Source organism: Osmerus mordax, chromosome 3, assembly GCF_038355195.1.
Source record: "Osmerus mordax isolate fOsmMor3 chromosome 3, fOsmMor3.pri, whole genome shotgun sequence".
In the NCBI taxonomy this organism is placed as follows: Eukaryota; Metazoa; Chordata; class Actinopteri; order Osmeriformes; family Osmeridae; genus Osmerus; species Osmerus mordax.
Window position 1 is genome coordinate 22,214,072 of NC_090052.1, and position 25,929 is coordinate 22,240,000.

The 25,929-nt window shown below is 48.0% G+C and overlaps 2 protein-coding genes across 4 annotated transcripts; both read left to right on the forward strand.

Annotated features, from left to right (window-relative positions):
- The first annotated feature begins 214 nt into the window (after positions 1–214).
- si:ch73-366l1.5 (FILIA-N KH-like domain-containing protein) lies at positions 215–18,389 on the forward strand. Of its 2 annotated transcripts, none has more exons than XM_067233642.1 (4): positions 215–754; positions 10,655–11,003; positions 13,005–13,110; positions 16,968–18,389. In XM_067233642.1, the coding sequence occupies exons 1-4, from the start codon at positions 413–415 to the stop codon at positions 16,978–16,980; spliced, it is 810 nt and encodes a 269-aa protein (XP_067089743.1). In that variant the 5' UTR covers positions 215–412; the 3' UTR covers positions 16,981–18,389. The 2 variants fall into 2 exon arrangements, with proteins under 2 accessions (XP_067089743.1, XP_067089744.1); XM_067233643.1 differs by having other exon boundaries at positions 216–754; positions 16,973–18,389.
- Positions 18,390–20,928: 2,539 nt separating this feature from the next.
- Positions 20,929–25,715, forward strand: st6galnac2 (ST6 (alpha-N-acetyl-neuraminyl-2,3-beta-galactosyl-1,3)-N-acetylgalactosaminide alpha-2,6-sialyltransferase 2). Of its 2 annotated transcripts, none has more exons than XM_067233209.1 (9): positions 20,929–21,179; positions 21,759–21,834; positions 22,054–22,225; positions 22,899–23,079; positions 23,329–23,467; positions 23,930–24,033; positions 24,166–24,249; positions 24,375–24,465; positions 25,221–25,715. In XM_067233209.1, exons 1-9 carry the CDS (start codon positions 21,076–21,078, stop codon positions 25,401–25,403), a joined length of 1,134 nt encoding a protein of 377 aa, XP_067089310.1. In that variant the 5' UTR covers positions 20,929–21,075; the 3' UTR covers positions 25,404–25,715. The 2 variants fall into 2 exon arrangements, with proteins under 2 accessions (XP_067089310.1, XP_067089311.1); XM_067233210.1 differs by having other exon boundaries at positions 20,961–21,179; positions 22,917–23,079.
- The last annotated feature ends 214 nt before the right edge of the window (positions 25,716–25,929 follow it).

The window sequence follows — 25,929 nt, forward strand, 5'->3', positions numbered from 1 at the left end:
TGATGCTGCTGGTGGTGTAAAGCCCAGGACAGCCTGTTTCATGCGGATGTTCCCCGCGTGCGAGTTTACACGCGCTTTAAGATTATTCATATGCATTGCTTACATTGTGAAGGGAATACCTCTTTAAAAAGGACGGCCTCTTCCAGCGGGGCAGGTCTTCGAGACGTGACGCTCGGTTTTAAAGCACGATACGGTGCTTCAACGCGCAGGTTTATCTGGCCGTGTTTAGTGGAAGCGCACGAGATGCTCCACTGTGCGTGCAGGACTGTACTGTTGAGCTGAACACACACACGCTCCCCTTAGCTACGAGAAGGGACACTTCTACAAACCCAAAACGGGAGCTTTAAATACATTCTAAACAAATAAGTGCCATTTCTGTACTAGGCTAAAGCTTTTTTAGAATACCGCAAGGATGGACGCATCCATCATCATCCCAGCCATATTTTTCACCGTCGTTGCAGTCGTGGTGGCAGCCAAGTTCTTGAACAAGAAGAGCGAAGCACCGGCCGCGGCAAAGAAAGGTCCCGTCGAATATGCAGATGTCATCCCACCTTCACGGGCCCTGGGAGTGGTGAACTACAAGCCCAAAGTACAAGCGCCGCCGGTCGTAGCGGAAAAAGTTGTTGAGGCCGTCAGAGTAGTTTGCAAAGCCGCCCCTAAAGATGAGCTCGTGGCCGCAGCCCCCGTTGTCGAGGAGGTTCCAGTTGTTGAGAAGCAGCCCGCTAAAGAGCCCGAAATTGTGCCAGAGGTCCAGGTAAGAACTCACGAGTGCTTGATGGTTACATTACAATTATGCGCATTGACTCAGGTTTTGAGCGCGCTATCCAACGCATTGATTAGTAACCTACATAGACCTATGTGTTTTAAGACTTAACTGTTTGTCGATAACAGGAATTGCGTTCGTTCCAAATGTTATCTCAATGGATGAAGGGGCCACTTGTTAAAGGTCCAAGAGTTATTTATCCGCGCTGGCGTTTTCAATGCATCGCGACCCAACCTCCCCGCCTCCACACACGCACGCAGTTTTAACAGTGTTGTGCTTAATACGTTTCGTATGCCTATATCTCACGGACTTTATACCATAACTCAAATATAGTATGTTCCTACTCAGTTTTTCTCTCTTACTCACTTATCAAATCAAAAATCAAATCAAATTTATTTGTATAGCCCTTTTTACACGCAAGCATGTCACAGAGGGCTTCACATATGCTCATAGAACTTCCCCTCAACCAACCTAAACCCTCAAGGCACTTATTACAGTTATGTAAGCGCATGAGTCGAGGAAGCCATGTTGGGTGTACCCATTTGGCTAATGATAGCGTTAGCATTCCACGCTAAGTGCCCCATCATGACCAGTAAGAAGTCAGGTCCACAGCTGCAGGTTTGGCCTGCAGAACGGGCTGCATTTAGTCTCCAAAGGTCAGTGGTCAGTGCGACCCTCACTGGGCTCTATCCTGTCCCAGAGCCAAGAACTGCTGGTTCACTGACCTTTAGCCTAGCCATTAACTATGGCTCCATCTGGTGCCCCCAACCCCACCTCAAGCCCCCCTCCACCCCAAGTTCCTCCATCCAAGCCCCTCCACCCCAACCCCCCACACACTGAACCCCTCCACTCTCCATCCCCCACACACTGACCCCCTCCACCCCAACCCCCCACACACTGACCCCCTCCACCCAACCCCTCACACACTGACCCCCTCCACCCCAACCCCCTACACACTGACCCCCTCCACCCCAACCCCCTACACACTGACCCCCTTCACCCCAACCCCACACACACTGACCCCCTCCACCCATCCACCCCACCCCCAGCTCCTGACCAAACAGAATCTGCCATGCTCTGCGGTAACATGAGGCACTCACATGCCACCATGAAAAGCATTGGACACTCATCTATATTTGGTGGCAAACATATATGCTCTATATTTGCTCATGTACAGCTAGCTCTGGGGCTGGGATTGGCCTTGCTGCAGGGCTGGGACAGTAGAGAGAGAGAGAGCTGGGCGAGAGGACTGGGGTGGGTGTGGGTATACACATGGCCAGACTGGTAAAACTCTGTTAAAGTTGTTTTTGCTCTAATGGCGCTGAATATTGGCTGCAGTTTCCCTTCAGTTCTGTGGTCGAGATCTTCGTACTGAAGACTGAAGATGTCAGTTCAGATCGCAGCAGAGAGTCTCTAGCCACACACGTGCTGTTCCTAGGGCCTGGCCCCATGCCCAGACTCACACACACACACAGCCCCTATGCCATTATGTAAGCCCTTCAGTGAGAGCCCCCCCTCCCAGCTGCTGGACTGTTTAACCTCTCCTTCTGCTGTGTACTGTGGTAGACCTTGTTACAACATGGGACCATATACATTTCACCATATCCAAGCCAAGGAGGCCTGTTTTTGTAGTCTTTTCTATTTGTAGTCCATTCTACGAGGGACCTGTTTCTTGTGTGTGACTGTGTGAGGATGTAACAAGGGAGAGACCAGAGTGGCAGTGTCTTGTTGTGAGGGCTGTGATCACATGGTTAGTGTTGTGAGGGCTGTGATCACAGGGTTAGTGTTGTGAGGGCTGTGATCACATGGTTAGTGTTGTGAGGGCTGTGATCACAGGGTTAGTGTTGTGAGGGCTGTGATCACAGGGTTAGTGTTGTGAGGGCTGTGATCACAGGGTTAGTGTTGTGAGGGCTGTGATCACAGGGTTAGTGTTGTGAGGGCTGTGATCACATGGTTAGTGTTGTGATCACAGGGTTAGTGTTGTGAGGGCTGTGATAACATGGTTAGTGTTGTGAGGGCTGTGATCACATGGTTAGTGTTGTGATCACAGGGTTAGTGTTGTGATCACAGGGTTAGTGTTGTGAGGGCTGTGATAACATGGTTAGTGTTGTGAGGGCTGTGATCACATGGTTAGGAGTGTGTCTGTGGGCTCTACAGCTCAGACAAGAGCTTGTTCTGTCTTCTCTCTTGTTCTGACTCCAGGCGTCTGTTAGCAGAGAGCTGATCTGGGAGAGCTAAAGGGGTCCAGTTCAGACGTCTGGGTCTGGAGGGAGTCAGGCTGGGTCTGGAGGGAGCCAGGCTGGGTCTGGTCTGGAGGGAGCCGGGCTGGGCTGTGTCCCCAGGGGACGTTCTCTGACCCATCTACGGTCAGACCTGGGTCGAACAGTGGGTGTGTGCTTGATTGGGGTCACTCAGAGTAATCCCATCCATGGCAGCAATGGAACAGTCCCAGAAGGTGCACACTGTGACATAAATCAAAATCACTTTGAGGTTGTTGATCTATGTTTTCATTCCATTTACAGTAGGCTGGCCAGCGTACAAGAATAAACACTGTCAGAAAAACGGGATGTGGTGCGAGTGCGTGGTTGTCAAGGGAACTAACGCCTTTGATTAGTCTAGCGAGAGGCTTGTCTCATTTGCCTCTCTCCCTGCCTTTATCAAGGTCCACTTTCACATCAACTTTCAGTTTTGAACAGGTCAATAAACATTTATTTTGTTGCTTTGAAAAACAAACAGATAATTCAAGTTATTGCTATGTTGTTATCTGGTAGTGAAAGCAGATATATTTTCGATTTGAATGCCAAACTGTTATTTTGTAGAATGAGCATCATTTACATACATACTGTATGTAAATGAAGTATATATTTTGTAGAACATAGGGAAAGAAGTACAGTAATTTTATTGTTTGAGCATTGTTTATGAAGCATGCAAATGCAATGTGTATTCTGCAGATTGTACTGTGTTAATAGCTAGACAGACAGAGAGAGAGAGACCGAGAGAGAGAGACAGAAAGCTGCTCCAACTTCAAGACTTAGCTATGCTGCAAGCCATGTACTGAGGAATTTCGAGGCTTCTTCCTGTTTTAGGCGGTTACACACATTGCTCCCTGGCCAGAACACTCTCTCACACACACTTGGCCCCTTCCCACCCCCGCCTGCCTGTGTTGTGTAGCTTGGCTACATGTGTCATGTACTTCGTCTGCTCTCCTCTCCTGTGTGGAAGTGTGTGGAAGTCGCCCAGGGCAGGACTGGTGGTTGTGTTTGGGACAGTCCAAGTTCCCCCTCCCCCTGAAGAACCAGACTCTGTCCCACAGAACCCTGTCGTTGGGGGAAGCTCATGAATACCTGACCCTGCTGAAGAGTTATGTAACAGTTACACCCTCCCTACCTCCAACACTCTGTGTACCTCTTGACTCTTTCTCTCTCTCCCTACCTCTCTCTTTCTCTCTCTCCCTACCTCTCTCTTTCTCTCTCTCCCTACCTCTCTCTTTCTCTCTCTCTCTTCCTCTCTCCATCTCTCATAAAGGACAAGGTATATCACACCTGATAGGAGAAGCTGTTAAGTCGGCAAACAGGTGTTTGAATATATCCCTAGATACTATAGTTCCCATGACTGTCTCTATCGTGATACTGGTGTACACACACACAAACACACCCACAACAGATGATAAACAAGCCATAATACTGTAATACATAACATGATCATCAGTCTTGGGAAATGTTCCCGGCAGCCAAACCACGGTGAAGGAGCGAGCAGTGTTCTAGTCCAACACAATGTGAGGTGGGTTGAAAGGAGGAACACTGGCTCTTTAACGTGTGTGTGTGTGTGTGAATAGGTGTGTGTGTGTGTGCCACCTGTAGCACAGAAAGAGGAAGGAGCTGTAGGGGGGGTCAGTATTGTGACCAGTAAGATGGCGGTCTGTCGGATGGCGGTCTGTAGGATGGTGGCCATGGTAAGCAGTAGTATGTTCAAGTCTTTTATTGTCATATACACAGAACAGCACAGGGTCTGGGTGCTGAAATTCTGGTCAAGGTGACCAGTAAAATGGTGATCATGGTGACCAGTAGTGACCAGAAATATGGTGATGGCGACCATGGTTTCCAGTAGAATGGTAAACACTAACCTCCCCCCTCCCTCACCCGCCTCAACACTAACCTCCCCCTCCCTCACCCACCTCAACACTAACCTCCCCCCTCCCTCACCCACCTCAACACTAACCTCCCCCCTGCCTCACCCACCTCAACACTAACCTCCCCTCTCCCTCACCCACCTCAACACTAACCTCCCCTCTCCCTCACCCACCTCAACACTAACCTCCCCCCTCCCTCACCCACCTCAACACTAACCTCCCCCCTCCCTCACCCACCTCAACACTAACCTCCCCCCTGCCTCACCCACCTCAACACTAACCTCCCCTCTCCCTCACCCACCTCAACACTAACCTCCTCCCTCCCTCACCTACCTCAACACTAACCTCCCCTCTCCCTCACCCACCTCAACACTAACCTCCCCCCTGCCTCACCCACCTCAACACTAACCTCCCTCCTCCCTCACCCACCTCAACACTAACCTCCCCCCTGCCTCACCCACCTCAACACTAACCTCCCCTCTCCCTCACCCACCTCAACACTAACCTCCCCCCTGCCTCACCCACCTCAACACTAACCTCCTCCCTCCCTCACCTACCTCAACACTAACCTCCCCCCTCCCTCACCCACCTCAACACTAACCTCCCCCCTGCCTCACCCACCTCAACACTAACCTCCCCTCTCCCTCACCCACCTCAACACTAACCTCCCCCCTCCCTCACCTACCTCAACACTAACCTCCCCCCTGCCTCACCCACCTCAACACTAACCTCCCCTCTCCCTCACCCACCTCAACACTAACCTCCCCTCTCCCTCACCTACCTCAACACTAACCTCCCCCCTGCCCCACCCACCTCAACACTAACCTCCCCTCTCCCTCACCCACCTCAACACTAACCTCCCCTCTCCCTCACCCACCTCAACACTAACCTCCCCTCTCCCTCACCCACCTCAACACTAACCTCCCCTCTCCCTCACCCACCTCAACACTAACCTCCCCTCTCCCTCACCCACCTCAACACTAACCTCCCCTCTCCCTCACCCACCTCAACACTAACCTCCCCCCCACCAGTGCCATATCTAGCAGTGTGACCTTTGGACATGTGTTCTTGCATGTTTGCCTGTACTTAGATCTCTGATTACATGTTCCATAACCCTGACACACACACACCTGTTAGCATGACACACCCTCCACCCTCCCACTACCTACAGGAAGAGATACAGTCCTTCTCTATGTAGCAAGTTTGCTTATTATTGATGTATCAGATCGGTGCTAGCTCATCTTCAGCCAAAATCCTACTCCACTTTTACTCCATGACTGGATGTGGCACAAATGAGACAGATTCAAGCGCTGAAATGGTTTAGAATTGTGTAAATGTTTAGATAGTCATTCATAGTTTTTATTATGCAGCCTGTTCTCTCTTTTTTCTCTTTCTTTCTCACTTTTTGTGTCTTTCTTACTCTGTCTTTCTCTTTCATTCTTTTCCTCTCTCTCTCTCTCTCTCTCTCTCTCTCTCTCTCTCTCTCTCTCTCTCTCTCTCTGTCTCTGTCTCTGTCTCTGTCTCTCTCTCTATATCTACCTTACTCTGATGTAGTTCCACATCTTAGATCCTTCTTGGTGTTGTATTTAACCATACATGGATATGTATACTCACAGCTCACACGTACACACAGACGTACACACACGTACACACACACAGCAGCAGCTGCTGCTGGTCATTTGTCACATGAAGCAACACAGTACAGTTAAAGTTACGGTCTATATGGAAGTCAAGATGGCCGCCGGCAGGGTATTTTGGTAGTGGGGTGTACTTTCTGTTCCTACAGATCTTCCTGTACTGTTCTGTTCTGGGCTGTAGGGATGTTGCCCTGGAAACAGGAGCTCCGGAGGGGCTGAGGGTCCCAATGCTGGGCTATCCTGCCGGGGCCTGGAAACGCCATATGTTATCTCTGGAGAACACTCACTGACACTTTGGTCTGACGACAGTTGTTTGGGTTCCCATGTGTGATGTTGGGAAGTCCAAATATGGGGTAAAGTTTGTGTACAGTGGTGTGTGTATGTTCCTAGGACATTCTGTCTTCTAACAGTAGCCCGCGATGGAATCTGAGGGGCTTTGCTCTGATTGGTCAAGATCAGAAGTCTGAGTTGACCTACCTCCTTTTGGTATTTCCCCCCCTTGTGCCTCCCTCCCTCTCTCTCTCTCTCTCTCTCTCTCCTTTCCTCTCTCTTCCCAGCTCCCTCTCTCTGCACCTCGCTCTTTCTCCACTCCTCCCTCCCTCTTCAATGTTCTACTTTTCTACCTTTCTCTTTCCTTACTTGACTCTTTCTTTGTCTAACATTTCCCTCCCTTGTCTTTCACCTCCTTTACCTTCCTGTCTCCCTTCATCCTTCCTTCCCTCCCTCCCTGGGATAGCGCTACACTCCCCCTCTCATCTTTCATCTCTCTCTCTTTGTCTCTCTCTCTCTTCATCCTTTCATCTCTCACTTCCTCTTTCTCCATCCCTACCATCCTCCTCCTCCCTCCCTTCACACCCCACGTGATAGGCTCAGGAGATGCTTCCGTTCCCCCCCCTCCCCGGCGTCTGAGCGGGCTGGCTGGTCTCCCCTCAGGGCTGGGTCCCAGGCCTGGCACTGATGGCCTGCTCTGGCCATGTTGGGTCAGGGTGAAGCTGGCTGAGTCACTGCTCAGGAACGAAGGAGGAAGAACAGCCAGGAAAGGAGGACTAGCTAGCGTGAAGGGGGAGGGTTGAAGGAAGGGAGGGAGCGAAAAGGGAGGGAATGTGGGAGGGGGAAAGGGCTAGAAAGGTTGAGAAAAAGATATGTGAGAATCATTTAGAGGTAAGAAAGGGAGAGAAAAGGACAGAAAGTGGTAGAGAGACAGAGAGAGAGAGAGAGAGAGACAGAGAGAGAGACACAGAGAAAGATAAAGAGAGAGAGAGACAGAGAGAGAGAGAGACAGAGAGAGAGAGAGACAGAGAGAGAGAGAGAGACAGCGAGACAGAGAGCATGTGAGAGATATTCCCTTGCTGAAAGGTTAACCAATCTCCCTGTAGAAGCGAGCTAACAACCAGTCTTTGTGTGGGAGCCAGCGACAGGCCAGACGGACAGCTACCTGGACCTGCTCAAGCTGCTGCATGTGGACAGCACTGCCCACCTTCAACCCCCACCAGGTCCTCTTGGTCTGATGGTAGACGTTCTGTCCTCCGTAAAACCAAGAGGACCTCATTGAGATATGTGTTTGATAGGGCTTCTTCCCAAACCACCTCCTATACATCAGTCGCATCAGCCCACGTGTTCAGGTGAGTCAGGTGGCTGAGCGGTTAGGGAATCGGACTAGTAATCCGAAGGTTGCCAGTTAGATTCCCGGTCATGCCAACTGACGTTGTGTCCTTGGGCAAGGCACTTCACCCTACTTGCCTCGGGGGAATGTCCCTGTACTTACTGTAAGTCGCTCTGGATAAGAGCGTCTGCTAAATGACTAAATGTAAATGTGTTCAAGTGTTGGTATGTGCAGTATGAAGGAAGTCCTGGGTGCAGCTCCTTCCTGTTGCCTTGCTTTACTCACGGCCCTGTGTGTGTGTGTGTGCGTGTGTGTGTGTGGCTGTGTGTGTGGGTGTGTTTTCCTCCTGTTTACAGACTGTGTTGACTGTGAACATGGAGACACACACATTATTAAACTAATGATTGGATGTGAATGACGTCTTGGTGTCCTTATGACCAGTGGGACTCGATCCTGTGACTGTTTAGTCTAAACAGCCTTCATGCTGAGCTAAAGCCAAGTCTGTCTTTTCAGTGGCGATGTCACAATTTCCACAATGGTGTGGGATAGTGTTCCAGATGTCACACACACACACACACACACACACACACACACACACTGTGGCCATTGACTGCCACCACACAAAGACTCTGTGTCTGTATGAGTGTGTGCTTTGTTCGTTTGTCCAATGTGTGGGTCTCTTCTACAACATAACACACGTGACCAGTGCGGGGATCAAACCAGGGAGCCTCAGTCTGGTCCACCTGAACCACCCCTGGAACACACAGAGGAGCAACACTGCTGCTAGCAACACGCAGGTCTGCGGGAGGTTCATTCATGGATGATCTCTCCCAGAGGTGAAGCAGGAGTGTGTGTGTGTGTGTGTGTCAGAGAACAATGTGTCTGCATGTGCCCAGAGAAACAGAGAAAGTGGTGGGAGGGGGAAGGGGGGATTATTCTTCTCCAGATGTCTTGGCCTGCTGTCCATATCCCTCAGCCTCTACCTCAGTCTCTAACCCATCCCTCAGATTTTACCACAGCCTCTACATTCTGCCTCATCTTCAACTTCAGCCTCTAACTCACCCCTCAGCCTCTACCGAAACTTCTCTAACTCACCTCTCAACTTCAGCCTCTAACTCAGCCACAGTCCCTGGCTCTACCTCAGCCTCTAGCCTCAGTCCTAGCCTCTGCCCTGCCCTGGCCCAAACCTGCCCCAGTCCCCTCTTTCGGTCTAATGGTGCGTGAGGGGGGACTTGGCACGTAACCAGTGGATCACATATTGAAAGCCTTAACAGGTCCTCCAGCAGCTTGCTAAGCCTCTTGTGAACAGCTAGACTTTCACACTGCCCACCTTGTTGAGCCCCTGCCTCTGATTTATATCCTCACTCTCTCTTCGTCCCTGCCTCATGTTCTACCCTGCCTCCCTCCTTAACTCTGCCTCTGTTTCTGCCTGAAAAAGGGATATCTAAAATTGCTCACCAGATAACTTTTTGGAACATATAAGGTGAAAGTTTTTTTGTGTTTATTGATATATCCTAGTCTAAGGATACCAGCAATGTTTTTAGAATGGCCTTTGTTTAATGAGTCTGTGTGTGTGCGTGTGTGTGTGTGTGTGTGTGTGCGTGTGTGTGTGTGTGTGTGTGTGTATTTCAGTGTTTAATGCCTCAGGAATTCAGTAGCAGTCAGCCAGTTGGTCCACCTGCTAAATGGATGCCATTCCAGTGTCTGGGTGTGAGCAGGGGTGTGTGTGTGTGTGTGTGTGTGTGTGTGTGTGTGTGTGTGTGATGTCTAAACTGTCAGTACCAGGCAGTTTCTTTGCTGAGAGAGGGTGGTGCAGGGTAGGGGGGAGGGGCGGGTGAAGAGGTCTGTGTTTGTCTCTGTGTCAAAGACAGATGCACAGTTGAGGCTGAGAGCCACTAAGACAAGCGGGTTCCAGTGATCTGGGAGTGACACTTGACACTTGACTCACTTTTGATCTTGAACCAAGCCTACCCTCCATGTATGACAGGGGCCTTTGGGTCTCATATAATCAAGTGTCCATATTTAGAAGCTGGACTATTTGGGGAATGGAGCTTAATCCAGTATTGACCTCTTTATTTACACGCTCCACTGGACTGGCCAAGGGACATTTAGTAAACACACACAAGACAGACCAATCACAGAGTCCGGGCCTATAGATATACGATTCAGTGAATCCTCAATCTGATAAGTGTTTCCATGTGAACCGTTCAGGAGTCTTCAATTCAGCATAAACAACAACATCTGTAAACGTAGAAGAGAAACGTAACAGGATTGTATTTTTAATTACCTTTGTTTTATTCAGGTTTTTTAGTATCGTTCATTTACAACAAGTACGCTACGATCTGTTGTGTCACATGAAGATGTACAAGACATGTATTACACTTAACCAATAAACAAAGAATGCTGCACTGCTCTAAACTAGCTGTCACCAAGCTAACAATAAGAAACATATGTGTGACATGTTTTACATCTGACCTATTACATACACTGACATACCTGTGCCCCATCTCTCCCCTCTCCAGCATGTTCCAGAGCCCGAGCCTGTTCCGGAGCCCATCGTAGAACCTGTTCCAGAACCAGAACCTGTTCCAGAACCAGTTCCAGAACCAGAACCAGAGCTCCTTGCCCCAGAACCAGAGCCAGTGGTTGAACCCATCCCAGAGCCCGAGGCGGTCCCTGTGGCCCCAGTAGAGGAAGCCCTCCCTGTGGCCCCAGTAGAGGAACCACTCCCTGTGGCCCCAGTAGAGGAACCCCTCCCTGATCTCATCCAAGAGCCTGAGCCTGTAGCTGTGGAGGAGGAGGTGATCCCAGAATCGGAGCCTGTCTCAGAACCAGAACCAGAACCAGCACCAGTGGACGTAGAGCATAACGGTGAGAAGGAAATCCAATGTCCTTAGTACCTGTTTCTTTCCTCCTCCTCTCCTCCTCTCCAGTCCTCTCCTCCTCCAATCCTCTCCTCCTCCACTCCTCTCCTCCTCCTCTCCTCCTCTCCAGTCCTCTCCTCCTCCACTCCTCTCCTCCTCCTCTCCTCTCCTCCTCCTCTCTTCTCCTCTACTGACAGCATTCAGGCCACAGCAGCCTCCATTTTGTTCTTCTATTCTGTAGCTGAAGGCCCCCTGGGCTTCTGAGAGGCTGTCCCCCCCTTGCCTGACTAGAATGAGTGTTTCCTGAAAACAGGACCACATCGTCCTCAGAAAAGACCTACTGGTAATAGAAGAGGAACTACAGCCCTAGGCTGAGAGGAAGGGGGCAGAACACAAAGAGAAAGAAAGAGTGTGTGTGTGTAGGTGGGTGGGTGGGTGGGTGGGTGGTTGGTTGGTTGGGTCGGTCTGTGTGTGTGCTCTATTGGCCTTCTACTGGCAGTTTGTCACAGATAATCTGGAACGCCTTTCTCACAAACAGCTAACCTATAATACCTTCCTCACCAACAGATAATCTAGATAACATGCCTCACTGACTGCCAAATTATGGTTACAAACAAACTGGGGCTTTGGGCAACAGAGAAGGATTATTCTGTTGATCGGACTCTGACCCAGATTAACCCAGGATTAGGATTAGGGAGGCTTTGTTAAAAAGCTGTTAGGATCCAAACTCACCATTGACACATGTTTAGTACACTGTTTCAGCAAGTACAAACATTAATTTACAAATCCACCAAGTTTAAAAAAACGTTATCTATATTGTGATCTTTATTTATACAATCATATTTTTGCACATTCTGATTTCTCAAGAAGTGTTTTCTCACACTGCAAACATGTAACACATGCAACTGTCTTCGTCACAGAAACACACACAATGTTAAGCTGAAACACTGAATAGCTGAATCAGTGTTATTGTAATTCACTTATGTTATATATTGATGTTTTACATGTGATTATGTTCTTTTGGAGAGACAGAAAGGGTGTCAGGTTCATCGATTTGCCTCCACTCTCTGACCTTTCAGAGCTATTTCTGTTTGAGTGTTAACCCTTGTGTTATCTTTGGGTCATTCTGACCCATCAGTCATTGTGACCCACCGTCGTATTGCGACAAATTTACCTCATACAAAAACAAAGTGAAGCATTTTCTTTTAACTGTCGGGCTGTCTCAGACCCCCCACATTGGAATGGTTAAAATAAAATTATTTTTATTTGTTTTTGTATTGGGTAAAATTGGGTAAACACAACGATGGTTCGTTATGAAAGATTCATAACGAACCATCGTGCTGCCTTTGGGTCATGTGACCCGAAGGTTCATAACGAACCACCGTGCTGCCTTTGGGTCATGTGACCCGAAGGTTCATAACGAACCACCGTGCTGCCTTTGGGTCATGTGACCCGAAGGTTCATAACGAACCATCGTGCTGCCTTTGGGTCATGTGACCCGAAGGTTCATAACGAACCATCGTGCTGCCTTTGGGTCATGTGACCCGAAGGTTCATAACGAACCATCGTGCTGCCTTTGGGTCATGTGACCCGAAGGTTCATAACGAACCATCGTGCTGCCTTTGGGTCATGTGACCCGAAGGCAGCACGATGGTTAAATAAACCCAGAGCCTCCTGCTCCCACTGCATCAAACACCTCGGACAGCTGTGAGCTGGGATCTGATCTCTCTCTCCTGCTGTGTTTCGTTTTGTTCTCCTATCTCTCTCTCTCTCCCTCTCTCGCTGTTTCGTCTTGTTCTCCTATCTCTCTCTCCCCCTCTCTCTCTCTCTCGCTGTTTCGTCTTGTTCTCCTATCTCTCTCTCCCCTTCTCTCTCTATCTCTCTCTCTGTCTCTCCTTCTTCCGTCTCTCAGCCTAAACCAACCCCAACACGTGTGTGTGTCTACTATCATCCTGGTCTGTATGTTAACCGGGTTCCTTCTGTGTGTGTGTGTGTGTGTGTGTTTCAGACGTGGCCGCAGCTGAGGAGAATGTGACTCCTAAGTTCACCCCCGGCAAGAAGAAGAGCAAGTTTGAGAAGCTCATGACCAAGGAGGAGATGGAGGAGGAACAGAGGTACCCATCCTCCACCTCTTCCACCCTCTCTTTTTACCCTTCCATCTTCTCCGTGTATCCCTCCATCTTCTCCCTCCATCTCTCCCTCCATCTTCTCCCTCCATCTCTCCCTCCATCTTCTCCCTCCATCTCTCCCTCCCTCCATCTCTCCCTCCATCTTCTCCCTCCATCTCTCCCTCCATCTTCTCCCTCCATCTTCTCCCTCCATCTCTCCCTCCATCTCTCTGTCCTCTTGCAGACCTGCACGTTTGGCACATGACAGTGGCATGACTCTAACCTCTTCAAAAACACGCCAATGCAGTTAAACTCCTCCTGTCTCCTCCTGTCTTCCACTTTTCCTTCCGTCATTCCATCCGCATCACCATCCCCTCTTCCTTGACCTGTGTGTGTGTGTGTGTGTGTGTGTGGGGGGGGGGGGGGGGTAGGAGGGGGTCCTCCTCTCTCTTCCCATCCCAGTTTCCTGTCTGTATCTTTGATTCCATGTTTGTAGACTTGCTGTTAGCAGACAGCTTCAGCTAAACAACTTGGATGTTTTGACATGAATTGACTTCAAGTCCTCCCCTGACCTGTGTGTGTGTGTGTGGTGTGTGTGTGTGTGTGTGTGTGTGTGTGTGTGTGGGTCTGTGTGTGTGTGTGTGTGGGTCTGTGTGTGCGTGTGTGTGTGTGGGGGGGTCTGTGTGTGTGTGTGTGTGTTTAACGTATGAGGAGCTGCAACATTAACAGATTGTGGGTTTTGACTTTACTTCTCCAGTCAGGGGAGTTCCTCTCTCCAGCTCTCTGATTGGAGGACTTTGTTTTCTTGTCCTCCAGCAGAAATGGAGTCTAGCTCCTAAAATATCTACCAGACCTGGCAGTGATGTTTTACTTGTTCCCATAGAGAGGAGAGGGGAAAAGAGAAGGAATGAGTGGGAGGTCAGGTGGCTGAGCGGTTAGGGAATCGGGCTATTAATCAGAAGGTTGCTGGTTCGATTCCCTGACATGCGAAATGACGTTGTGTCCTTGGGCAAGGCACTTCACCCTACTTGCCTCGGGGGAATGTCCCTGTACTTACTGTAAGTCGCTCTGGATAAGAGCGTCTGCTAAATGACTAAATGTAAATGAGAGAGGAGTGAAGAAATAGAGAGAAGGAGAAAGTTGTGAGGTTTAAACACTGTTTGAGGTGGGAGGTTTAAAGGCCAACATACCAGGAGCAATTTGAGAGGGGAATGTAGAAATCCTGCCAGATCCAAATCCAGGTTTATATCCCGTCAACATTACACCACTCTTGGGTAGCTTCAACCCTGCCTCTTAGTGTGTGAGGAAGGAATGTGACAGTACTATTCAACCCCCCTCCCCCCCATCACCTACCACTGTTCTCCTCTCACTTCCGCTTTCTCTTATGAAGGACCATCCAGCCCATGTCAAGATCCTGAGATATTAGCCCTGTGAATGTTCGAACCCGGCCCAACCCTTGAGCTCAAGCTGATTTAATATCCCTGTTTGGTCCTAAACCAAGCCTCCCACACCCAGTTCCATCTTATGATAGGTTTTTCCTTGTTGTCTAAAAATACTGTCAGGACAAAACATGTGAACCCAATTAAATCTGGATGAGGGCCAAGTTTGTTTCTGTGTGTGGGTACCATTGTGTGTGCGTGCGCGAGCGTGTGTGTCTGTAACAGCTCTCATCCTGCGTTTATTTTCCAGGATAGAGCTCACGTCCGATCTTACTTCTCTCTAAGCACCATCTCCCAGAGTGTTAGGAAGAAAGGAGAGGGTAAGGTGCTTTATTTACCCCCCCCAGTCTCCTGCCCCCCCAGTCTCCTGCCCCCCAGTCTCCTGCCCCCCCAGTCTCCTGCCCCCCAGTCTCCTGCCCCCTCAGTCTCCTGCCCCCCCAGTCTCCTGCCCCCTCAGTCTCCTGCCCCCTCAGTCTCCTGCCCCCCCTGTCTCCTGCCCCCCAGTCTCCTGCCCCCTCAGTCTCCTGCCCCCTCAGTCTCCTGCCCCCCCAGTCTCCTGCCCCCTCAGTCTCCTGCCCCCCCAGTCTCCTGCCCCCCCAGTCTCCTGCCCCCCCAGCCTCCTGCCCCCCCAGTCTCCTGCCCCCCCAGTCTCCTGCCCCCCCAGTCTCCTGCTCCCTCAGTCTCCTGCCCCCCCAGTCTCCTGCCCCCTCAGTCTCCTGCCCCCCCAGTCTCCTGCCCCCCCCCCATTCAGTTTCCTGCACTCACTCTCCCTGTTCTCCTGACTACACCCACTCTCTTACAGAAATAAACCCAACCTGCCCCTCACTAGCCTCCCCGTCCTCTCTCCGCCCCTTTGCTCGCCCCGCACATCAGCCCACCACCCTATGAGCTCATGGGAAGAGATGGGAAGTGCCACAGATGTGGGTCATTGTATCTGTGCTGGAGGCGTGGGGATTCAGAAAGAACCTGCAGTAGAAGGGCCTAGTCATATAGGAAGCTCTCTTTCTTTCTCTCTCTCTTGCTCTCTCGCTTGTTTTCTCTTTTTCACACACACACACACACACACACACACACACACACACACACACACACACACACACACACACACAGATACCAGAGGGGAAAGACATCAGCTATTCGTCAGTGACAAAGCCTCATTCTTCCTCTCCTAACAAGAGTGCCAGAGGGAAGGGATGATGAATAGACAGGCTGGAATCAGACCTGCTGCCTCGTATCACTCAGACCTGCCTCAGATGGGGGTCATGTTACTTTGAATCAAGCAGTAGTCTAATCCAGGAAATGACATGTTTACCATGATTCATATCGTTCATTGCTTTTTTGAAAGTCTCGCTGACTGCACCAAGCCAAGAATAGGGTTAATAAAGTTGTAATTTTATTGAATTGCTTCTAGCATAGCCAGTGTCAGACGTGGAAGGAGAGGTTCTAGATTTATATCACACAGAAGACAGCTGCTGTGAACTCTATAAGGGGAGTGTAGAACAGGTGTCTCAGTGCCTTCTGACAGATATCTTATGTCATATATCCTACTGACAGCTTTACTACACATCAGCTTTACTGTACTGTACTGTACTGTACACACACACACACTGGAAGGCCCAACAGCTGTAGGTCATGGTATTATTATTACTCCTAAATGGGAGTTTTTAGTTTAGCTGAGATCACAGCTTCGTTACGTTCGTTACTGTATTGTTTTATTTAGCATAAACAATGAAAACCAATAACCACATCTCAATACAAGACGTATTGTGAGCCATGCATTATTGCGAATCAAATACATATTTTTGTATTATTAATATAATTAATATCTTGAAAAAAAGTCAAATAAACACATTGTTATGTGGCTACAATCATACCTTTTGCATAGGCCTAAAGAAGGAACACGTGGATGTAGTGTGGCTCCCCCTGGTGGACACATGGATGTAAAGACAAGGAATTAGAGGGGTTCTTTCCCAGAGACAGTCCTTCAGACAGTAGCAGGCTCGCTGTATAGCTACATAAACATAAAGTAGAATAGAGTTTTTTTTCCTTCAGTTTCTTCTCTGTCGTCCTCTCTGTCGGACTGTACATCTTAAGGGCGGGGCCCTGTGTAGCATGCTTTGGGGAAGGGTGGGGGTGTGGTGGTGGTGGAGGGGGCTAGAGTAGGTGGAGGTGGTGGTGCCTGAATCTTCCTCTGGTCTCTGACTCTGTACTGGGTTCTGATGCTTCTAAACCCTGCATGCTGCCTGCTAACCTAACTTCACAAACCATGGTGAGTGGTCCCTCTCTGATGATATCTCTCTCTCTGTCTCTCTGTGTCTCTCACCCTTTACCTCTGTTTCTTTCGTGTCAAACATAAGTAGGAAGTAGAGGAGTGTGTGAGACGCAACGTTAATCAAGAACGTTTTATCCTCCCCTTTTGACCAGAGCAGCTGAATAAGACAGCGATGGAGCGGCAACCTTTACTCTCTCTCTCTCTCTCTCTCTCTCTCTCTCTCTCTCTCTTTCTTCCCCTCCCTCTCTCCCTCCCTCCCCCTCTCTCTCTTGTTCTTTTTCTTTCTACATCTCTCTCTTTCTTTCTTGCCTTTCTGTCTTGAAGACCGATCGTCGAAGAGCCAACGCGAAGATCATCTCAATCTCTGTTGCTCGCCTGTCCCCCCGTGCTGCTGTACGGAAGATAACCTCTCCTTGCCTGTCGTCTTCTCCTTTCCTTCCTCTCTCTATCCATACGGATGTAAAAGGGCACCGCTTAAGTACCGGCCTGTTAATAGCAAACTAAATTACAAACACACCAGAGTGCCTGTATGTGTGATCTTTTCCCTCTCTATTCTCTGTCTGGGGTGTAGCCGTTAGCTAGAATAGAGGCCAGAACATTAATCCAACTCCCTCAACTTAAGGGAGCTTGTTTCCTCTGACTACAGGAAGAGCTAGTGAAGGAGTACGAGGCTTGGTGAATCTGTCTCGGGGAGGTCTGAAGGAAAACATCAGTCATGGTCACGAAACATCTTGTTATGTGTACGGTTAGAGTCTAGATCTACCGCTCTCTAGTGAGGGAAACGCAACCGGCGCTTTGAAAGTAATACGTGGTTAGTCTCCGTGATGGAGTCTGGGGGTCGGGAAAGATTCAGTGTCGTAATTTTTCTTTTTTTTTGTTTTCGCTTTGTTATATAGCCCTAATTATGAAGCTGTGATCTTAACAACAGACATGTGATGATGGACATGTGATGGTAAACCACCAGTCCAAACCCACCCCCCCCCCACCCCCAACCCTGTCTGTAAACTCTCTACTGCCACCCAAAGGACATCTACTGAATTGCATAACACACATGCCAGTCTTCACTATTGGTTGTAAGCATTCGTACACTAACCCGAGCTCATATGTTTCAAAACTCCAGAGCAGTAGTCTATAGGTGTGGCACAAACATTTGGAGAATGGCCACCCTGTGCCGACAGATCTGTGGAAATACTCTGCAGGAAGAACACTGTGTTACTTAGTAACAGTGTTACTTAGTAACACAGTGTTAGGCTAGTCCTGCCTGGGAGATGTCGTTCTGATATCTAGAGATGGCAAATCTCTTTTTCTCTCCTCAGCTCTCCTATCCCAGTCCTGAGTCACTTTAAATGTAACCAATGCACACTGACAATGAATGGGCTTCTTTCTCCCAGTATGGGACTGGAGTTTTTGTAAGTAGAATGGTGAAAACGAAAAATAATTATACTATGCAAAGAAGTGGCATAAATGTATGAGAAACCGTAGTGATTTTGTAGAGAGTTTTTTTTGTAGTTGTTTTATTGGGATGGCTTTTGTAAACTCTTGATAATTAAAAGCCTGTTTGTCTGAAAAAACAATGTTGCTTCTGTTCTTTTGTTTGACATAAAACATTTATCAAGCTTACAAACAAACTAAACGAACTGAGGGTGATCTTCCACCACCATCACCTCAGTTTCTTTCCATCTGCTACTGGCCAAAGCCAAGGACTCCCATTGACATTCATTCATTATTTAACCCAGTATCTGATTGCACTATTGCACTATGTTGACCACTCATGCTGCTCATTCTTATTCTTATTCTTATTTTTATATATATTTTATATTTAAATTGTTTTATTCTTAGATTGTTTAGTTCTTAGGAATAGTTAAACTTCTGTACCTTTACTTAATTTAAGATTTGTATATGTTTAGTGTTTGCACCTCCCTGCCACAGTAAATTCCGTGTTTGTTTAACATACATGGCGAATAAACCAAATTCTGATTCTGATTCATCTGCTGGTCCGATTTCCATTCAGAAGTAATAGCAGCAGATAATAACAATCAAACAAACCATTTAAACTAACGTTGTGTGTCTTGAGGGAGAGTGTTCCCAGGACATCTGGAGACCTCCTGTAGAAGTTAGCTGAAGGTAAACCTGACTCCCACTCCTCTCCTGTGCCCGTTTTCAACAACACCTGTAAGGTGTTAAGGTTAGGTAGTGCAGTAGTATAATAGTATAAACAGAACAGTAACTGTAGTAATCCTAACAGCTGGCACTGCACGACATTTGAAGGGAGTTTGTTTTGTACTAGTCAGGTGTACGGAGTCAGGTGGCTGAGCGGTGAGGGAGTCGGGCTTGTAATCAGAAGGTCGCTGTTTCGATTCCCGGCTGTGTCAAATGACGTTGTGTCCTTGGGCAAGGCACTTCACCCTACTTGCCTCGAGGGAATGTCCCTGTACTTACTGTAAGTCGCTCTGGATAAGAGCGTCTGCTAAATGTAAATGTAATGTACTACGGTGCAGCACAAGATGCCTGGTAGGTGGTGGTAACTTGTGGCATATGTCATTATTACAGATGGCACTGTAGAGCTTAGTTTTGTTTGTTTTTACCTGGGTGTGGCACAAACAGCCTGGTGTGTGGGTGTAACAGGTGGTGTGATTTGTTTTGTGTCAGGGTTCAGCAGGAGCAGCTGGCTGCCATCTTCCAGCTGCTAAGAGCCAATCAGGAGGCCCTGGAGGTGACTGAGGGAGAGATGGAGGAACAACTCAAATTGTACACTCTTTAGCCAGCTACCAGGAATGGGCGAGGGCAGAGAGAGAGAGTTGTTTAGTCATTAGGTGTGTTCGACTTTATGCAGCGCCGGCGGCGCCTACAGTCTGCTGCAGATGGCTGACTTGAAGCAATGAATGCCATTGGCTGCTTCAAGTCAGCCAGCTGCAGAAGGCTGTCGACGCCGCCGGCGCTGCAGGAAGTCGAACGTACCTAATGTTATCTCCGGACCACGGGGTTCAATACTTGAATGTACAATATTTAGTATCCAACTTTTTACAGATATTTATATTGTTAATATTACGACAGTCGATTGTCTGGTCGAAACAGCCTACTAGCAGTGACGTAACTTACTAAACGTCTCTATTCCGGAAGATGTTAACTGAAGAATGACACTCGGTCAGTCGAACTTTTTGTTGAGTTGTTTTTAGTGAGCTTTTAATATGTGTGAGTAAGTAGTGGATGCATCACATCTTGTATTAGTGTACACGTTAAATTATATAATGTTTTGTGATGGCTGAAACATTGCTAACAGTGTCTGTATCAGAGTACTCGTTAGATGCTATGGAGATGTTTTTATTGTTATAGATAAGCAGAAACGTGAACTTAAATGAGTACCCTTGTTGATGGGTTTTCTATATCGTAACGACAATAAAAAAGTATGTCAAAATGTGCTTGCATGCAAATTTATGTGTACCTACTATTAAATGAACTGTCTATAACCAAATTGTTCTTTATTAACACGTATTAATGTTACTCAGTGAAACTTATGTTCGAACACTGAACTGATGGAAGCAATCAAAGCAAGCAAATCAGATTTTTTTCTGCCTTATTTCACTTGGCTTTTTTTCACTGAAATATGCCCTGGCAAATCATTAACCAGAGGTGTGCGGAGTGCTGACATGACATGAACATAACCCAGTTCAATAATTATGTGATTTTTTCTTGCGGTTTCTACTTTAACAACTATTCATGTTATGTTATAGTATTGTATTAATCTCATCAAATAATTCTGAAGTTTTGACCCAAACGGCTGTAAATAACAGACTATAGGCTATTACAACTCAAGAGAATAATCACTAACATGTCTGGGTAACTGGACTATGAGGGAGACCCTTGATCAGCACGCGAGTCAGAATTACTTGTCTGTAAGGAATGTGTAGGCTAATTTGCCCAACTGCCTTCTGGGATCAAGAGTCAAGACTCAAATATAACAAATAAAAAGGAGGAAGAAGAAATTATTGAAGTAAGAAAAATGGCTTCCAGTCTCAATCCCTGTGCACGTGCCCACTCTGGATGCTTTGAGCACGCCTCCGCGCACCTGGACAAGGTGGGGCGTCAACAACTTCAAAAACAGGCGATTAATTGTCGACTCATATGAAACAAACAGCGCTGTTAGCCTGGCCGATGATTCATCGATAGTGAATATCCGGCATAGGGCAGCGGTTTGGCGGGAGGGTCTATACAGTCGTGACTAGCATGTCTAACACTTTATTTAAGACCCCCTGAGGAAAAATGAAATGTACTAAAAAAGTTGTTTTTCTCGTCGCAGCTCTTTGCGTTACTATAACGACGATTATTTACAGTCAATTTGGCTTTAACACCACACCACAAAGAAGGTAAGATGGAGTTACTTCGCATTCATTTATATATTGCCAGTGTTTGTGTTTGAATCCTAGTGCTACCTCTGCGTGCCTAGGAGTTCCTTATCTCTTCAATTCACCGGGTATTATTTAAACACTCCCTTTACAAAATTAACAAAAAGTCAGCACTATCGTTGTTAACGAAAACCGTTCAGCACTGAACAGTGCCCCTATGCGTACCGGTCCATACTTCTCCTGGTGGGTTTAAGGTAACATGCAACTATTTAAGTTTAAGTAGCCAAAGGCTATCTTGACAAAACCACCACCTTGAGCGACAGTACTTTGAACTTTGCCTTTAGTCAGGTGCCTCTCACAGGGATCTAGATAATTGTTTTCACATTGTAAAAAAACACGTTATTTTCAGTCCGACAAGCGAATGTAAGTTTTTACAGCATCTCTGCAAGCTGCCTAACACACAAGTACCAATAGAACAATTCAAACAATAAATAACAGACGACCAGGTCTGTCTTGTATACATTCAACAGGATTTCTACACGTATACCCTGTTCATCATTGACATCTTGACGTACCTTTCCAACATGTCCTCTGCCACAGTCCAGATGGAAGAACTGATACCATCTGGAACTTTAAGGAGGAGCAGTGGAATCTCTCAACCAACATTAGGGAGGAGGTAGGAGAGAGGAGGAGGAAGGAAGGAAGGGGGGAGGAGGAGGAGAGAGGAGGAGGAAGGTACCTTGGGAGAGTACCTAGATGTCGTCATCATCAAAATGGCATCTTGACCACCATTGTGTGCGTGTGAGAGAGCGAGAGAGCGAAGGAGGAAGTGATATCTGAAACCACTGGCCTGCCCTGTACTAACTGTCTAACATGTTTTCTCTTCTACCTCCAGGAAGAGGCTACCTGCTCCCTGAGAGAGGCTGCCCGACAGGGACACTTCCTGGGACAACGCTTCAACTTCTCAGTCCCTGTTTTCCAGTGGGCCGGAAGCTTCCAGAAAAGCTCCTGGCGTAGACTGAGTAAGCGTGACCCTCCTTACGGATGGAAGGGCCTGGAAGTTGGGGGTAGGTATAACCATCTCCCTCACCCAAAACAGCAACTAAGGCAGTGCCTGTTGGTCGTGAGCAATAACACTGGTGAATTTAAACTTCATACACTGCCTGGTTCTTCACAAACAGACCGACATTCCTGTCTTTATTGTTGAGATAATGTTGGGTTCCCTCAGTCACACATTTTAGAGGGATATAGATGGATAGTGATGTTCACTACATTTACTGTGTGTTTTCTGATGGACCAGTGAGACTAGGTAAAAAAAACTAACCTATATGTGGTGGCTTATGCCCAGTCAAACACTGAGACACTTATAGGAGTCAGGTGGCTGAGCGGTTAGCGAATCGGGCTAGTAATCAGAAGGTTGGCGGTTTGATTCCCTGATGTGCAAAATGACGTTGTGTCCTTGGGCAAGGCACTTCACCCTTCTTGCCTCGGGGGAATGTCCCTGTACTTACTGTAAGTCGCTCTGGATAAGAGCGTCTGCTAAAAGTAATGTAACCAAACACGTGTTAAGTCAAGACAGCCATATCTGCCTGTTCAGTCTTAGGTCAATACTTGAGTGCACTTGACTAATTTCACCCGATAAAAATCTACCAACTGCTCGGCCCCTTGATATCTAACTGTGACACAGATCAAACGCACCTCCACAACTTCCTCAGTGATTGACCTGTGTGAGTGACCCAGGCGTGTGGGTTGTTTTAGTGCTGCGGGCCGCCCTGACACAGCTCAAGGAGCCGTCCTGTGGTCAGCTGCTACAGCGCGGGGCAGGTGACCAGTGTGTGCGCTGTGCGGTGGTGGGGAACGGGGGGATCCTACGGGGCTCCGGACAGGGCAGGGCCATCGATGCGCACGACTATGTCTTCAGGTGAGACGGGAAGGGAAACACAAGGGGGGGGGGGGTGCTGAGAGGAAGAGGGGAGCTTGTAAATTCCCCCACTGCAAATGTCCCCACTGTGGGACTAATAAAGGATTATCTTATGTCTTATCTTGTATAGGTTCTGTGATGAGGAGCCCTGGCTGTTACTACTGGTGCACTCTCTTTGGGATTGGTCGATGGCATTTGGATTTGTTTATTATTTATTTTTGGTTATTTGTTTTTCTGTGTGTGTTTCAGGATGAATGGGGCAATAACAAAAGGGTTTGAGGATGATGTGGGAACAAACACGTCTTTCTATGGCTTCACCACCAACACCATGAAGAACTCCCTCATATCCTACAGACACTACGGCTTCACCAGGGTTCCTCAGGGTGAGGTGAGAGAACTAATGGTTCCTCAGGGTGAGGTGAGAGAACTAATGGTTCCTTCAGGGTGAGATGAGAGGAAACTAGGGGTCCTTCAAGGGGTGGTGAAAGATATCCGGGGTTCCTTCAGAATGGGGTGAGAGGTAACCTGGTTTCCAAACGGGTAGTGAGAGAACTGTGGTTCCATTAGAGTGAGATGGGAAAGAACTATGAATCCTTTAGGATGGTGACGAAGCCAGATTCTTCCCCCATCCCCATCCAGTCCCATCTGCCCTCAGCCCTACCCTCTTGCCTCACTGATGTTGTCTACAGCAGCGAGTTAAGTGAACGTATGTTTGGGCGGCCGCTAAGATATTTGAGCTCAGCAAGTGTGTGCATGTGGAATGGCTTCAAGGCATCTCGTCTCTCGTTTCCTGTCTCTATTTTTTATTTCTGTTCAAGCCTCTTTTGTTCCTGCCCTCTCTTGTGCTCAGGGAGTTCGCTACATCTTCATCCCCTCAGACCGGAGAGACTACGTGATGCTGGCTGCTGCCATCCAGGGCCAGACGGTGCAGTCAGGGGCCGACCGTGGAAACTGGTGAGCCGCTGCAGTTCAGCCCTTGACCTCCAGGTGGCGGTGGTGTATTTAGATGATTGTGACGAGCTGCTGGACATCTTGCTAGAGACGCTTGTTTATGTCACAGTTGTCTCTGGCCTGTCCCCACAACAGGACGCCCATGTATTTTGGGTCAAATCCGTCAGCTGATAAGTTCAAGATCCTTCATCCTGATTTTATTTCATACGTGACCCAAAGGTAAAAACCTCCTGTTGCTCTCTCTATCTCCACACACATCTCTCTTCTGCCCCCCTTCCAGGTGATGGTTATTTCCAGAGGTAGACAGTGGGGTGATGGTAAGCAGGTGTCTGAATTGTCTCCAGGTTTCTGGACTCTCACCAGCTGAAGAGTCAGCTGTACATGCCCAGCACTGGAGCTCTGATGTTGATGACTGCTCTGCACACGTGCGATCAGGTACGCACACACACACACACACACAGCAGCCCTCTTTGCTCACACACACACACACACACACACAGCAGCCCTCTCTGCACACACACACACACAGCAGCCCTCTCTGCACACACACACACATACACAGCAACCCTCTCTGCTCACGCATGCATGTGCGCACACACACACACACACAGCGCTCTCCAAGACACGCACATTCACACAGCCACACTGAAAGACAATCCCTCTAACTAACTTGGATCAACAATCATACACATTCCAACATAAACAAACACAACAGCTCACGTTTCTAACCATCCGTATGTGAAGCCAGTGTCCACGACCCACCATCAATGCTGCAGTGTCTGATTGATTTCTCTCATGAGTAATTAACCAGCCGCTGCCCTCAGCCCTCTCTCATGTAACCTGTTGACTTTGGTCCGCATCGATCGTGAGGTGAGAGAGAAAAGCTGTGCGCTGCCTGTTAGCGACAGGAGAGGACAAGAGAAGAGGGGGACTCTCGGTTTAACTTTAGAATCAGAATCAGAAAGGGATTTATTCGCCATGAAAGTTTGCACAGACAAGGAATTGCTTTGGCAGGAAGGTGCATACAATAGACATATACCTAAAATTTAAATATGTGGACTAGCATGTCAGATGTTAGGTTACCATGGTGATTGCCACTTTCTCCCTCCCTCTCCCCCTCCCCCTTTTGCTCTACCTCCCTCCCCTTGTATTTCTCCCTCTCCCTCTCCCTCTCTCTCTCTCCTTCCCAGGTATCTGCCTATGGCTTCATCACTAGAAACTATAAAGACTTCTCTGAACACTACTACAATGCCGTCTGGAAGCCACTGCGTTTCTTTGCCAACCACGACTTGCAGATGGAGAGCTGGCTTTGGGAGTCCATGGACCATCACAAGGTCATGACCCTGTACAGGAGGACAGTCAATAAGCAGTGAGGACTGCTGGGAAATTGAGTTTCGTTGTGATTCTTCGAAAAACAAACCGCTGCTAGTTGTAGTTGACAATTGTATTGAATATGCTGAAGTGAGACATGCTCTCATTATCTCCAGTATACCTCTAGAAAGCCTTCTTCTTTTTTAAGTTGTTTTATGGAATCATTCAATGTTATAATTTGATTTGCCATGTTTTAGTGGTGACATAATCTGTCACTGCAAGAGGAATGTGAAACAGAAATTAAACCTGTCTAAGTTTGTACAGGTTTTTACAAAGTAATGAATCATTTGTTGTTACCTTCAGGATATAAAGCACCTTCTGTTTAGATTCTCCATTGATATATGTGTGTTAAAGATTGGTGCTGTGTGTGTGTGTGCTAGAGAGTGGTGCTGTGTGTGTGTGTGCTAGAGAGTGGTGCTGTGTGTGTGTGTGCGCTAGAGAGTGGTGCTGTGTGTGTATGTGCTAGAGAGTGGTGCTGTGTGTGTGTGTGTGTGTGTGTGTGTGTGTGTGTGTGTGTGTGTGTGTGTG

Excerpts from the sequence above, each read along its gene's own strand:
- si:ch73-366l1.5 (XM_067233642.1), top strand. The coding sequence starts at position 413 with ATGGACGCATCCATCATCATCCCAGCCATATTTTTCACCGTCGTTGCA. Across the intron at positions 755-10,654 it reads AAATTGTGCCAGAGGTCCAG|CATGTTCCAGAGCCCGAGCC; the intron begins GTAAGAACTCAC and ends TCCCCTCTCCAG. Across the intron at positions 11,004-13,004 it reads AGTGGACGTAGAGCATAACG|ACGTGGCCGCAGCTGAGGAG; the intron begins GTGAGAAGGAAA and ends TGTGTGTTTCAG.
- st6galnac2 (XM_067233209.1), top strand. The coding sequence starts at position 21,076 with ATGAAATGTACTAAAAAAGTTGTTTTTCTCGTCGCAGCTCTTTGCGTT. Across the intron at positions 21,180-21,758 it reads AACACCACACCACAAAGAAG|TCCAGATGGAAGAACTGATA; the intron begins GTAAGATGGAGT and ends CCTCTGCCACAG. Across the intron at positions 22,226-22,898 it reads GAAGGGCCTGGAAGTTGGGG|GCGTGTGGGTTGTTTTAGTG; the intron begins GTAGGTATAACC and ends TGAGTGACCCAG.